At 34.7% G+C, this 15,634-nt stretch overlaps 1 protein-coding gene across 6 annotated transcripts in view; it reads right to left on the bottom strand.

Annotated features, from left to right (window-relative positions):
• The window catches only part of LOC100966263 (solute carrier organic anion transporter family member 1B3), a 94,465-nt gene that overhangs the window by 18,468 nt on the left and 60,363 nt on the right, over nucleotides 1–15,634 (bottom strand). For all 6 annotated transcript variants that reach the window (XM_023514728.1, XM_023514727.1, XM_023514729.1 and 3 more), the window contains 5 exons: nucleotides 9,675–9,917; nucleotides 7,237–7,401; nucleotides 5,822–6,017; nucleotides 4,059–4,224; nucleotides 1,076–1,260 (listed from right to left, as the gene is read on the bottom strand). In XM_023514728.1, coding sequence (XP_023370496.1) covers nucleotides 1,076–1,260; nucleotides 4,059–4,224; nucleotides 5,822–6,017; nucleotides 7,237–7,401; nucleotides 9,675–9,917 — 955 coding nt within the window. The remainder of the gene's footprint in view (nucleotides 1–1,075; nucleotides 1,261–4,058; nucleotides 4,225–5,821; nucleotides 6,018–7,236; nucleotides 7,402–9,674; nucleotides 9,918–15,634) is intronic.

Here is a 15,634-nt window from a genome sequence, read left to right as displayed (position 1 = left end):
TATAATGAATTAGGTTACATTGTTTGCATTTGTTAAGTAAAGCCCCTCTTATAATTGTGTCCTGCCTCCAGGAGGTATGTCATACACCCTAACATTGTGCCTATTAAGTTGGAGCATCCATCCTCCACACTCACCCTCTTCCTGCTCCCTCCTTCCCTGCCCACCACCTTGCATTGAGTAGAGTTTTCCTCTTACATGCAAAAGCACTTTGTTTGGCTGGTTTGTTTTTTAGACCCTTAGTTCCAATGCCATTTCTTTGAGAAGCATTCTCTGAATCTCCCTTCCCTCACACTTCACACAGCCACACATCTCAATCGCCAACTTAGGTTTTCTTCCTCTTTTTTTTTTTTCCAGATAAGGTTTTTTGCTCTATCACCCAGGCTGGAGTGTAGTGATATAATGGTGCAATCATACATAGATCACTGCTGCAGCCTCAAACTCCTGCGATCATAGATCACTGCTGCCACAGTGATCCTCCTGCTCTTACCGAGTAACTGAGACTATCAGCACATGTCTCCATGCCTGGGCAAGTTTTTAGATTACGATTTTTTGTAGAGATGGGGTCTTGCGATATTGCCTTGTCTGGACTCAGACTCCTCTAGGGATCCTCTCTCCTCTGTCCTCTCACACAGCTGGCATGAGCCACCCTGATATACTTACCTGTGATTACATGCTGGAAGACGAGGCAAAAAGCCATGCTATGAGTAGATTAAAAGCTTTGGAGTTTCATTAGAGACTGGAGTTTACATTTATGTCTGATTATATCTGATTTTTTTTTCAAGGAAATCAATAGATAATTAACCATGATAAGCCCAACAAGATGCCAGGCAACTTAAGTTAAAAGAATCTTAGTAAGAGGAGAAAGGATGGAATCAAGATTTCATGATGGAAGAATCCGAGAATGATTAAGTAGGGCATTAAGGATCACTATAATTCTAAGAAAATGCATTTTCAGAAAATTAAAGTGTAACACAGTATCAGTTTGAGTTCCATGTATGTTATGACAAACTATGTATATCATTAGGTGTATTTATAATTTAATATACATAAAAATGTTTTAAAAGGTTATACTTACTTAACAATTAGCAAGACAATGGAGGTGGCTCCAAGGGCAGAGCAAAAAGAATTCAAGACTTGCACTGTTATATACATGTAAAATTTCTTTGTGCAAACATCCTCTTTGGGGCATTCGCCCAAAAGGGCTGAGTAATTTTTATTATGAAAACCAGTTTCCTCCACACAAGTACAGTTATGAAATACCTAAAAAATAGTTTTAAAAATATCACAGAATACATTTATAAAACACAGCAAGTCTATACACGCATTCCATTATATATAACCAAATTTCATTCATTCAAACTAAAAGATGTATAGTTCTAACAAATTCTAAAAGTACAGTTGCTTACTAGTTGAAAGACTCAACGGTCTCATGGATTCCTAGACAAAGTCATTCACTCTTAACCTTTAAGTCATTCTCAATTTTAAAACTAGAAATGAAGTGAATAAATTAGTGTCTGAAACTCTGTATATAATTTTCTTGTTCATATAAATTCTTTTTAGTATTTTTCTCCTACTTATTTTTACTGTCAATAGCACATTTATTTAGCCTCTTCAGCAATGCCTATTAACTGTCAGAGACTGCTGCAGGGAAGGATGACCCAAAGAATTCAGAAAACATAGCTGTTTAGGAGAGGCCCAAATCTGGAACTAAAGCCACCCATGAGAATAGAACAAAGTTTAGGGAAGATAAAGCCAAACAGGGGTGTTTGAGTTCTATTTTAGCAGGCAAAACATTAAAGAGCATGACAGATAATCAGATAGATGCTGTTTTTTACCAAAGAGGTTCAACAAACAGAGCACAGAAGGAGAAAACTTATGAACAAATAATTTTAGAAGCTTATCCAGCAGGAGATTTATGTAGATAGGTGGCTTTAATAAAAATGGTGCTGGGTGGCACCTGTGGCTCAGAGGAGTAGGGCGCTGGCCCCTTATGCTGGAGGTAGCAGGTTCAAACCCAGCCCCAGCCAAAAACTGCATAATAATAGTAATAATAATAATAATAATAATAAAATAGAATAAAAGTGGTGCTTATTCTAGAACAAATTGAGGTTTAAGAGAAATTCACCTTGAAGCTGTTAGGGCTAAAGACCAATTACTCGGGGGAATTGTAGAAGAGTTTGAATCCATCCTTGTATGGTTCTCCCAAGATTACTTTTTTTAAGTTTTTTACTTTCTTTGTTCACTAAGAATATTATGGAGGAATCCTTTATGGTTCCAGCATATGGACAATGAAACCAAACTTTGGTACAAAGAACATTGTTTTACGAAAAGATGGTTTATTACTAAAGATTTAGTAAAAGAACTTTGCAGTATCCTTCAAATGGCATTGCCAGTATTAAGAAGATGTCTCCCTGGTAGACAGGGCTTTCCTTGGAAGTCTACACTAGGGGACAGAGTGGGACATAGATTAAGTGGGAATCCCCCAGTGAAAAGTACTACAACCATGACTGTGAAATATGTGCTTTTAATTATACTTTGGGGGCCATATTTGTGCAAGTTTATTAAAGTTGTGTCCTATCTTCAAAAAACCTAGGGTCTTTTATTCTTCAGAGTTCTCCATGCCTATCCATAATACAACTGGTAGGACAATGGGCAAGGGAAAGATGGAAAGTGCTTGAAAATCAAACAGAATGGTGTGGCAGAGAGCAATAATCAGACCTGATTGTGTCACTAATGTTGGTTATGGGAGAGGAGCCTGAGAAGTAGTTACTCAACTTTGTGAGATGTTGAGTGGGTTACAGGTATGGGGGACATCATATTTGATTCCCAACTACTGGGAATGATTCAGGAGATTGGGGAGAACCTACACTTCACATAGGAAGAAATGTTTGGAGTGAAGATAGAAATGGCATTTTTATGGGATATGTTGGCAATAGGTGAAGCAGGATATTATTATTATTTTATTTATTTGTTAAATCATAGCTGTGTACATTAATACAGTCATGGGGTACAATGTGCTGTTTTTATATACAATTTGAAATGTTTTCATCAAACTGGTTAACGTAGCCTTCACGTCTAACTAAGCCTTTTCTTAGTTATTGTATTAAGGCATTTGTATTCTACACTTAGAAAGATTCACATGTACCCTTGTAAGATGAACCAGGAGGGAGGGTGAAGCAGGATATTAAATTATCCTCATGGGAGAAATGGCAGCTTTGGGGAAATCAAAATTGGCAGTCAAGAATTAGGGAGTATGCAGGGTGCAGTGGCTCATGCCTGTAATCCTAGCACTCTGGGAGGCTGAGGTAGGTGGATTGCCTGAACTCGGGGGTTCAAGACCAGCCTGAGCCAGAGTGAGACCCGCCTCTAAAAGTAGCTGGGTGTTGTGGTGGGCACCTGTAGTCCCAGGTACTGGGGAGGCTGAGGTAAGAGGATAGCTGGAGCCCAAGAATTAGAGGTTGCTGTGAACTATGATGCCATAGCACTCTACTGAGGGTGACAAAGTGAGACTTTGTCTCAAAAAAAAAGGAATTTGGCAGTGAAGTGAACATGAAGCTTTGATTCATTTCCCAGAAAGTCAAAAGGGTAGAGAGCTCAGCGCTACAACCATTGAATCTATATACACATCTGCACATAGATTGTTATAGTGAGGTAGGTAGTGATGACCAAGGATTAACGCAGAACTTTCCACTAACGTCTGATAGGTAAATAATAACGACTTAGTAGAAATCATGTTCTTCAGTCAAGGGAGGTGCTTCTTAGAAAGCTTACATGCATTCAAATGTTAACAGGTCTTACAATCTCAAGGGGAAAAGGTGGGGCAATCTCCACGTAGAATTTAAGTAACAGAAAAACCTGATTGTGTCCTGGGTAGGATTTTGTATGAATCCTTGTTTATATTGTACAACATCACAGCCACTGAGGCCACAGATAATACTGGGATCCTTTTGTTTTATCTCTTTTACTGGATATCTTAGTTACAGAAAGAGTTTTAGGTAATTGTTAAATCTAATCTGTGACTTTGATTAAGAAGACAGAAAGTAAAAACTAATACTCACTGTAGACTTTTTACTGCCACTTGAAGATTTACATCCCGCTAGACAAGGCGATAGGTAAGTTATTCCATTGTTCCCACAGACTGGTTCCCATTGATTTTTATCACAATCACAATCTGAGTTGCAGTAAGAGAGTGGTACATCCACATGAGATGTCACTGGGTTATTTCTGAAAATACATGATAGACACATGTCAAAGAGAGGAGAAGGATGAGAAAGAGCATAAGGAGGGGGAGGAGAAGCAGATGAAGGAGAAGACAGCAGAGGAAGAGGGGAGGGGGAGGAGAAGTGAAAGAAGAGCTGGGGAGGGACAAGAGAAGGGAAAGAGAAAAGACAGAAGAGCAAGTGTTTCCCTTTCATTAGATAGAGAATTTTGATTTGCTAATGACGTTATTTTTTAATGCTTAGTCACTTTTCATTTTCCCCAACCAGACCTTTAAGGAGGCACTCAATAAAACTTCATTAAATGAAAAAAAATCCCATGGAACTCTTGCTGCGATCTTTTGAATAGACAGACAGTGTAATTACTACTATACCAGTTTTCAGGAAACTGGCTTTAGGATAAAACCTTCCCAGACAACCAGGAAACCTTAAGAACTGATGTTAGGATATAGGGTCTGCCTGGAGTCATTGTGTGACTTCAGACAAGTCACGATTTCTCTGGGCCTCATATACGAAAGAAAGGGATTTCAGAGGGTTGACTGCACGATCTCTAAAGTTTGTTTTTTTACTTCCAGAATTCAATGTTCTGGGTACAGTGTGTTTTGTTAGATAGAGTAGGTGATGGTGTATGGGAAAGATCAATAACAGTTCAGGATTAGAAGCAGGTGGGGAAATAATTCATGATTAGTTTGCAAGCCTCCAAGAATAGGATGTTTATATAAGGGCTTTTAGGAAAAATTGATAAGTTAAATTCAATATCTCCCAGGATCCGGGGTTTGAAGGCTCTTGGAGCTAAAAGAAAATAGTACTAAATGGCATAGTTACTGAACTGTGATCTGAAGGCTATTTTAGTACTGTTTTTGTTGCTATGAATGTGAACCTTTCTAAGTTTAAGCTATTGGCAATATTCAGGAGATGATCAGAAGTCGGCATAGAAATCCTGCCCTTAATTTAGAGTAGAGACTATAGTACTAAAAATACTTTACAATACATGCTAATTATGGAAAAGTAGATTGTCCAAGGACTAATCTATAATTATATATATTTCTTAATTCTACTTTCAATGAGGACAATACCAGAAGAAATAATATGAGCTTGCAGAAAATGTAAATTGTGTGTGGAAGTGTCCTTTTAGAAAGATAGTTGGCAAACATTAAAATGAACTACAGATAAAAGTTGTTCAGTCACTTTTGGAGAATGTCCTTTATTGCCCTTATGATCCATTAATGATGGCAGTAGTTAATGCTCAGTTTTAGAGTCAAAAACACTTAATTTAAGTGAGGATCTTAATAGTGTTAGCCTTATTATTTGTGTATTTCCCTAAGCCCCACATTCCTAGCATAAAATGGGGATAAAAGCATCTACCACTCCTTGTATGTATCCAACAAATTATAGTTATATTCTTACAACCTGTTTTCCTTTTTTTAAGGGAAGGAATAGAAGCACTTTTTGAGGTCTTAAGAAAAAGATGTTTTAAGAATTTGTAAATTTCTCCCAATTAAAGAATGTTTTGTAAAATTGCTTTCTGCCCTATTGTACTAACACAAAGTCTTTTAATTGGATGGTTAACATGTTATACAATTGATATAGTAATGTATACATACCCATCATAGGTCAAGGTCAGGCCAGCAACTGATTTGTTTTCACAGATCAGAATAAAATTTAATGAGTAAAAGAGACAGGATAAGAAAGAACTAAAAAATGCAAATTTGCCAATTCCAACTAAGGTAAGTTTGAATTTTCTAATGATATATCCTCCTAAAAACATTCCAGTTCCAATAGTAGGTATGGTTATGACTCCTAAAAATAAGAGAAAAAAGTTGTAATTATATATAGTTTTTCTGATATGGATTATATATGAAATATAGTACATATTCACCAAATTCATCTATTCTTATTACTTCTTAAATACAAGGGTGATAGGCCAGGATAGAGATAGGGGACCAGTGTAACCTAAAACGGACAAAAGTAATTTGTTCCTGCCAATGCTGAAGGCTTGGTTTTCTCAATAGTAAAAGGGAGTTACTGAGAATACTTTGTGTCCAAAGAGATGCTTTCTCTGAGGTACCTCTCCCACATCTTGAAAACAACAACAACAAAAATACCATCTTTCTGCTTATGAGACTTTGATCCTATCATCCAAAATCCCTTATGTTGCTTCTTAGCCTTTTGGCTAAGATTAAGTATAAAATCCTTTACTCTTAGTTTTAATATTATGTTTAGTTTTGACTCCCAGTAACTTAATCTTAATTATCAAATTCAGTTACTGGGAGTCAAAATGAATCTTTAAAGCTTAAACCTTTATCTTAAGTTCAACAGGGAGATTATACAGAAGGCTAGCCCATTGCTTTAATATTCATTTTCTAATTAATATTTTCTTGTTTACATTTAATTTCTAGTCATATACTACTTGATAAATTGCTAATTCTTCAAATATTTATTCAATTTCTACAATATTGGATTTGTGGGGAGAAAATTTTTTCTTTAAAAAGCAGGTTTCAATATGCCATTGAAAACAGATAGGGTAGCAAAATGTATTCTCTAAAATATGATTTTTTTGAATTATGCATGTTTTAACAATATATTTAAATCAATCCTCCTTTTGCAAACATTGATGTTATATTTTTGTAAGTCACTGGGTCCTGATTATAAAGTCCATGAATTATAAGATTATCATGATTATATTATAAAAGGATTTGTCTCAGAATCTCAGCACTAAATTATACGATCCAATTATGCAGATACCAGGTCCAAATGTTTCATTCACATGCAACTTTTCCTTTGGGAACTCATACTTGGTGTGACATAAGATGCAATTTCAAATGTGGAACAATGATGCCATCACGAGATTGACCAATTTGATAAAGTTTGAGAAAGAATGAAAGGAAATGATGCTTACTAAGCCATGACATTGCCATCACCATACAATACTACTTGGAACACAATGATTCAGTAGTCTGAATAATAGTTCATAGTCTGAATAGTTTATCAAGCAAACAAGTAAAAACCTATGTCTTACCCAACAAAATGTTAGCGTGAGATGCCGACTGCCCATACTGTTGCTCGATGTATTTGAAGACGTAAGTAAAGGAACCAATAAAGCTGCTTATTTGTAACAATGTCAAAGTTACGAATAGAACATACAGGGGATTGGTTAGGATGCTTTTCAAAGACTGGAGAAAACCTATGAAATTATGAAAATGAACAAAACATTATGATTTGACATAAATATACATCAATATCTGAATCTTACAAATATGTTAAAATTGCACAAAGACATAACAGAAATGAATAGCACCCCACAGTCTCTCTTTTAACAGCTTTATAATAATCCTTCAATATTTTCCACACATACCTTAATATTTCTCTATTTAGTTCATTTGACCCTCAAATAGGATCACACATAAATGCTGTTTTGTATCAGGCTTTGTGTTCACTTAATACTATTTAGTTCCCCTTGCACTTTACCATACTGCTGCATACATATTAAATCACTCATTTATTCATTCAGTAAATATTTGGCTTTTCATGGAATACCAGGCAGCGTACTAAGTGCTCAAGAAACAAAATTGAGTGAGCCATATGGTGTCCCTTATTCGTTAGGATTTAATAGTGTAATTGTTATAGCAATAATATAATTATTAAACATAAAGTTAAGAAAGATAGCGTATCTAAAGGTCACAGAAATAAGAACATAGAGGTTCAAAAATCTGAAATATCAATTTAGTATGAGGATTCGGACCTTTTGTTTCCTGATATATAGCTTTTCTGTCATAAAACACAGCATCAGTAAATCCTGGTAGTAGTATACATCACCTATTCAAGATGCACGAAAGGACTGGAGATAATGATGCTGTGTCTCAATAGCATGACTGTTATTACAACTAACTGCCATATCATTAGTACAAGAATCATTGCCTACAACCTTTTTCTTCTGACTCCATATTGTTAGTTATTTTATGCATTCCCATTAGGCACATAACTAAGGTTCTCTCTACTAGGCAGGTCACCATCCTAAAACATAGTTGATAATATAGATGATTTTTGCAGTTGTCCTATTTTTGTATCTTCATTATCTTCTCCATTTTTGGTGGGCTCACAGTCAACCCTGGCCCTTATAAACTTAGACAATCCATTAGATTTTGTAATTTTATTTGGTAGAGTGGAAGCATAGTATATACAAAATAAAAATTTCTCGGTATGATATTTTTAGTGTGCCTGTTAAATTATAAAAACTTTTAATTCAGTTGTGCACTGATAAATATCTAACTGACTCTTGGGGAAACACACCCTAATTTGTAGTATTTCCTAAAGTCCATGGTAGTAAATGATGACAAATTCTCTTGTTATGGACAATTTCAAGCTACCAGTATAAATGAAATTTAACAATCCTCTCTCATGAGCTCCAGTACACTATTTATTACTCTTGACTTAGCACCATGGAGCAGAGAAAATAACAAAATGGATAACTGGAAGAACTAATGAAAGAAAAACCTTAGGCTACACATGAAAATTTGTAATCTGACTTTGATGAAACTTGAAAATTTTGCTTTGAGGGTAGAGATTGCACTGCTTTGGTTTTGACTATTTCTTCACTTCTTTCAATCTGAAAATTGCTGTTAAAACATTATTGTTTAAAAATGAGACAAAGACATTACTACTGATGCCACAGAAATATAAAAGGTCATCAGAAATTATTATAAACAACTATATGCCCTCAAACCAGAAACAGATGAATTCTTGGAAACATAAATCCTGTTGAGATTGAACCAGAAAGAAATATACTCCTGGACAAAGCTACAATACATCTCCCAATAACATCAAAAACATTCTCAAGGACAGATGAACTCAAAACTGAATTCTATTAAACATATTAAGAACTAATACCAATCCTCTTGAAACTGATCCAAAATATTGAAGAGTGGGAGGAAATTATTTCCAATTCATTCTATGAGACTAATATTAGCCTGATACCCAAACCACAGAAAGACACCCAGAAAAAGAAAACTGTACATCAATATCCTGATGAATATATACACACAAACCCTCAAAAAAAATGAGCAAATCAACCTAAAAACGTATTTAAAAGATAATACATCATTTGTGGAATAAATGAGTTAATCAAATATTATAATTCTTTAACCCTATACTATTAAATATTGATAATATACTATATTATATCAAAATAAATGCACATTCTTTGGCTTATAAAGAATAGATGTTTTTAGGCTTTGGTTATTTTCTCCCTGCTAAAGAGCACAAACTATATCCTCTTCATATTTTTTATGTAATCTAACTAATTTTAATACGATTTCTAGAAAAATAATTCAGCCAAATTTAGTGCAGATGAAAGCTAATTTCATATGTTTTGGGAAAGATTTATTGTTGTTGAGTACATAGCCTCCCCTTTCATTAAAATTAACGATTTCAAGTTGACTATGACTATAAAATACTCACCAGTCACACTATCGGCAACACTGTTTTTATGGTTGGGCAAATTAGCAGACTGATTCCTTTCTTCTTCTGTTTTGAGCAGATGCGAAGATGTTGAAATTCTCCTTTCTTTCTGTGGTGTATGTGGACTTTTGGGCAAGAAAAAGAATGGTATGGAAGAAGTAATGGATATTAGTCCAGACACTAGGAAAGTAAGCCACCAAGCACCAACCCAACGAGAGTCTTTAGGAGTTATTCTGATAGTGCCTAGAATAAATAATTAGAAAAAAACCAATCAACAATCATTGTGAAAATAGTAAGCTCTGAGAAACAATGGTCACAATTGTTCTTCTCCATAGAGGAAGAAAATCAATTATATTTATAAATTCTATAATGTTTCTTTCTTTTCACATTTTTCCATCTCTGAATCCAAGATAAGTCTAACATTGGATAACACCTTGCAACTGGTATTGTTAAGGAATCAGTCATGACATTGTTGTCATTGCCTGAGAATGTGGAAATTGGTGACTTTTTGGAATACATAACTGGACAACTGACATCATTGGACATTGAAGCCTATAGAGCATTTAAGAACTATTTATGGACAGAATATGAATCCTCACCTCATTCTTGTCTGAAAATGTATATGGTACTGCCTGGTGAAGTCATAAAAGCACCTTTTGCTGAATAAATGAATGAATGAAATAACACAATCCTTTTAACTCTTATGATTTACATTATATAATATTGAAATGAATATACATTCTTTGGCTTAAAAAGAACTGATATTTTTAGTCTGGTTTAAACAAAGGTAGTTCGCAAGAAATCCTCAGAGCCCATTAAAGGCCTCCCACAGGAAACCTGCATCTCCATCTCTGTAGACAGTGCAGAGGATGAAAAAAATACACACAATAAAAATTCATGTTTAAAAGTAACCTAGGAGAGTTTAACTCTAAATATCAGGGATGATCTAACTATTTTATTTCAAATACATTCTCATTTAAAGCATGCATAGGAGTAATATGTAAATACTGCATCTCGAGTATAAATGAGCTATTTTAGTAGGTATAAGATAAACATTCTAAGTAAGAAGAAAGTATACCTCTCAGCAAGATAGCAGAATAGGAAGCACTGAACTCCTCCCTCTCACCACCAACACACTGATTAAATAGCAATACACATATCTATTCTATTTGTGAGAAATCCAGAAACTAGTTGAGAGGTTCCTATACTTCATGAAAATGAAAAATCAGACATATTGAGACTGGGAAATAAATTGGAGACACCCTTTTACATAATTCTCTACTCAGCATAGTGCCATATAATAAGAACAGCAGTTTGAACTAGTGTGTGGACACTTGCCACAGCTATTCCCACTGGCTTAACACACAGTGAGTGGGAAATAATAAAACAAAACAACTCCCAGCTTCTTCCTGGGGAGGGAAAGAGTTGGACTATAATCCAACATGGCAACTTTTACAGGTGTTACCCAAGGGAAAGGCTCCTATGTCACCTATCTCAAAGGACTAAGCATATCCTAAACCTCTGGGGGCTACAGAGAAAAAATGTGGCAGTCAGAACTTGTATGTGGACACTCAACATAGCTCCTTCCCTCAACCTCATATCAAGTTAGCAGGCAACAAAACAAAGAAACTTTGCTCTCAGTTTCTCTGTGGTAGGGAAAGATTTTATGCTTTCTACGTTTTAATCAATGAACTGGCTTTATCTTGCCTTTTTGGGGCCAGGTATATGCTGGACCCTGATGGGGCTACAAAGAACAAAAAGGGTAAACTAGTACATGAGGACATGTCATATCTCCTCCCAGATCCCAGATTTATATATATTAAGGAGGCAAAAACCCTTGGTTCCTAAATTATCCCTGGGAAGGAAAAGAATTGGATGGTATGCCAAAAGTCCAAACTTTTCTGGGAATTGATCGTGGGAATGGCTTCTGTTTCAACTGTGTAAAAGTGCTGATAGGATCCTGCACATTTTAGCTGTCTGGGGGCTCCTCAGAAAAAGACTACAGTTTGGACAAGCATGAAGATTCTAGAGGCCCACAGAAGCTCTGGCTGGGTTGATGAATGAATATTTTCTACTGTATAAGGCCATTCCATGAAGAGTTGGAAAGGTAGATGCATAGATAGTCATGAAAAATGAAACAGGGAAACAAGATCCAAAGAAAGGAATAAGAAAAACTTGAGAAACAGAGCCTAATGAAATGAATATATGTAAGTAAACTGACATAGAATTCAAAATAACCATCATAAAACTGTTCAATAAGCACAGAAGAACAATGCATACATACAGAGAGAGTTTCAACAGAGATCAAAAATTTTAACGAAATCGATCAAAGATCTTAGAGCTGAAGAATACATAGCTTAAGAACACTGAACTAAAATATTCAATACAGGAGTTCAATAACAGACTAAAGAAAGCAGAAGAAAGAACCCACAGATTTGAAGATAGATTATTTGAAATTATTGAGTCAGAGGAAGAAAAGAATGAAAGAAAATGAAGGAAGCCTAAGAACTATGGGATACCATCAAGAGTGTATTCAAAATGCTGAAAGAAAAGACAAACCTTTCAACTGAAAATAACTATACTCATTAAAATTATTCTTTAAAGGAAAGGAAGGAGAGATGAAGATTTCCTAGACAAATAAAAGCTGAGGAAGAGTATCAGTGCTAGACCTGTCTTACAAGAAACACCAAAGGGAATTCTTCAACTTGAAATAAAAGGATGATAAATAGCAATATGGTGGCATGACAAGTATGAAACTTATTGATAAAGTTAACTATATGGACAAATACAGAATACTATGTTACTGTATTGGTGCAGAGTAAATCATTTTAATTCTGATATAAAAATTAAGAGGTGAAATCCTAAAAAGTAAGTATATCTAAAAATACATTAGAGGGTACACGGTATAAATAAATGTAAATGCAACCTCCTTAAGATAACTTGTGTTAGTAAATATAAAGGTTTTGTATGCAATTGATGTTATTATCAGCTTAAAATAGACTGCTGTATTTTAAGTAAGTCTCAAGTTAGCCCCAAAACAATCTATAAAAGTTATAAAAAAAAAGGAAAAAAAAAAGAACCAAAGCAACCCAATACAAAAAAAAATCATGAATTATAAAGGAAGACAGCCAAAGAGGGATGAAAATACTAGGATAAATAGAAAACAAACAATTAACAAAATGACAATAGTTACTCCTTCCCCATCAATAATCACTCTAAATGTAAAGGAATTAAGCTCTCTTAATTAAGTTGCAGATACAAAATCACCATAAGAAATAGTGGTATCTCTATACACTAATCAGGGGATGGGTGGTTACAGTGTATGGCACACCTCTTGGGGGTGGAACATAATTATAAGAGGGACTTCCTAACAAATGCAATTAGTGTAGACTAATTCTTTGTACCCTCCATGAAATGAAAGATTTATACACTGAAAACTTCAAAACATTGGTGAAAGAAATTAAAGAAGCCACAAACAATGGGAAACACATCTCACATTCATGGACTGAGAAACTTGATAACACTAAATTTCTATTCTATCTAAATATATACACAGATTCAATGTGATACCTATCAAAATCCTCATGCAAGATGAATAAATTCTAGAAATCTGCTGTACAACATTTTGGCTACAGTTCAACATACTGCATCATATGGTTGACCTTTGAACAGTGAGGGTTTTTTGGTGTGTGTGCCATATCTACAATCTCTTTCATAATTTCCTTGATTGGCTCCATTGTGAATCCTGTGAAGTCAAGCACAACTTCCAGCCAGTTTTCTCCAGAAGAAATTTAAATTGTGGGGCCTAATGGTTTTTGTGTTTTTTTCTACACAGTGCTGCATGTTCAGTGGTGTAATGCTTCTAGACTTTTATGACGTTGTCTCTACCAGTGTTCTCCTCTATGGCATTGACAATCCTTTCAATAAATCCCCTCAATAAATGAAGGGATATGTTAAAGTTCTATACCCCTTCATCTCTGATCTAGAGACTGAATTAGGGATGTTGTGTTTGGGGGAAATGCCCTTGGTGTTGAATTCATGGGGCTTTGGGTGATCAGGGGAATTATCCAATATAAAATACTTTAAAAGACAGTACTATTGGGTGGTGCCTGTGGCTCAGTGAGTAGGGTGCTGACTCCATATACTGAGGGTGGCAGGTTCAAAACCAGCCCTGGCCAAAGTGCAAAAAAAAAAAAAAAATAGTCCTCTTTATTTTTGTTGTTGCTGTAGTTGCCTTTGGGGTCTTAGTCATAAATTCTTTGCCTACACTGATATTTATAAGAATTTTTCTTGTATTTTCTTCTAGAATTGTTGTGGTTTCATGCAATGCATTTAAATCTTTTATTTATTTTGAATTAATTTTTGTAAGTGGTAGGAGGGAGGGGTCTTGCCTCATTTTTCTACATGTGACTGTCCAAGTCTCCCGGTACTGTTGACTGAATAGGGCCACTTTCCCCCAGTGTATGTTGTGTGCTTTGTCAAAGATAAGTTGGTTGTAGATAGATGGTTTTAAATTTGGGTTTTTTTGTTTTTTTTTTTTTTGGTCTTCCATCAGTTGATCAAAAAAGAATTAGTGTAAACAGATTTCTAGAATTTATTCATCTTGCATGAGGACTTTGATAGGTGTCACATTGAATCTGTGGATATATTTGGATAGAATAGAATTAGAATTCTTACTAATTCTTATTGATTAGTTTACATCAATTTTTGTACAAAAATCATGCTGTTTTGGTTATTGTAGCTTTGTAGTATAGTTTGAAGTCTGGTAAGATGATGCCACCAGATTTTTTCTTTTTGTTTAAGATCGATTTGGCTATTTAGACTCTTTTTTGATTCTAAATATAGACTAGAATTATTTTCCTATAATATTGCATCTTTATGTTAGTTTGCATTTCTCTTTATTGACAATGGCATCATGCATATCAGTATTTTCTGTGCATATATTTTGATAAATTTGAACTTTTTATAATAGATTCATGTATATTTTGTGGTAGTAAATGGTGAAATAGACTAATGCCCAATATATTTATTTTTTAAAATCTCTCTATATGTGACCATGCATAGTTCAAATCTGTATTGTTTAGAGGTCACTTGAACCTTTGAAATCTATCAAGAGGTTAGATCTCATGTTAATTGTTCTTACCACAATAAAATAAAAATCATAAAAAAGTATATGCACACATACATACACACACCATGAAAGTTTGAAGCACAATTTAATGGTGTCATTATTCTTTAACCTATGAAAAACCTCATTAACATGAGAAAACACTGACTTGATTTAAAACTATATAGAAATAAGCTATTATTTTTAAGTATGCACAGATCTGTGTTTAAGATTTATTAACATGATCATATTACTTAATAATCAACAACATGGACAGACTTCAGGAAATAAGTGGTTAAATTGGTAACTATCAATGTGCTAAATATTTATTGTGACTACTGTTGGCCTACCATAAGGTCTATTTCATTTTGGAAATGAATCCTTTGGTATCTCTGGAGTGATCTATTGACATCCTGGTGAGATAGAAAATCATATTTGTACTTTAACAAACACTGATCACTTATTATATGTTAGACAGATACCATTCTGTGATGGTCTAGAAGAGCTGGCAGGTAAGTACACAAATATTTATGGCTCACTGTGATAAAGGCTACTACAAAGCCACGTTCTTGGTGATTGATAGGAATACCCAGTTTGGAGCTGATGGGGCTAATGGTGGGGTAAGGCTTCTCTGAAGAGGAGCCGCATTTTGGAAGTGAATTTAGGAAGTATGCAAATGAAAAAGAGAGAAAACAAAAAAGTGTAGGTAAATGACATGAAATTTATATGAACTAGCTTGATGAAAGTATTTCAAAATGTATATGAAAACACTACACTGTACCCCATGTTTGCATTAATGTATACAGCTATCATTTAATTAAAAAAAAAGACTTAAAAAAAAGTGTAGGTAAAT

The sequence above is a fragment of the Otolemur garnettii genome, unplaced genomic scaffold (assembly GCF_000181295.1).
Source record: "Otolemur garnettii isolate 467f Iridium unplaced genomic scaffold, OtoGar3 scaffold00057, whole genome shotgun sequence".
NCBI classification, from domain to species: Eukaryota; Metazoa; Chordata; class Mammalia; order Primates; family Galagidae; genus Otolemur; species Otolemur garnettii.
This window is presented reverse-complemented; position numbering and strand designations above follow the sequence as displayed.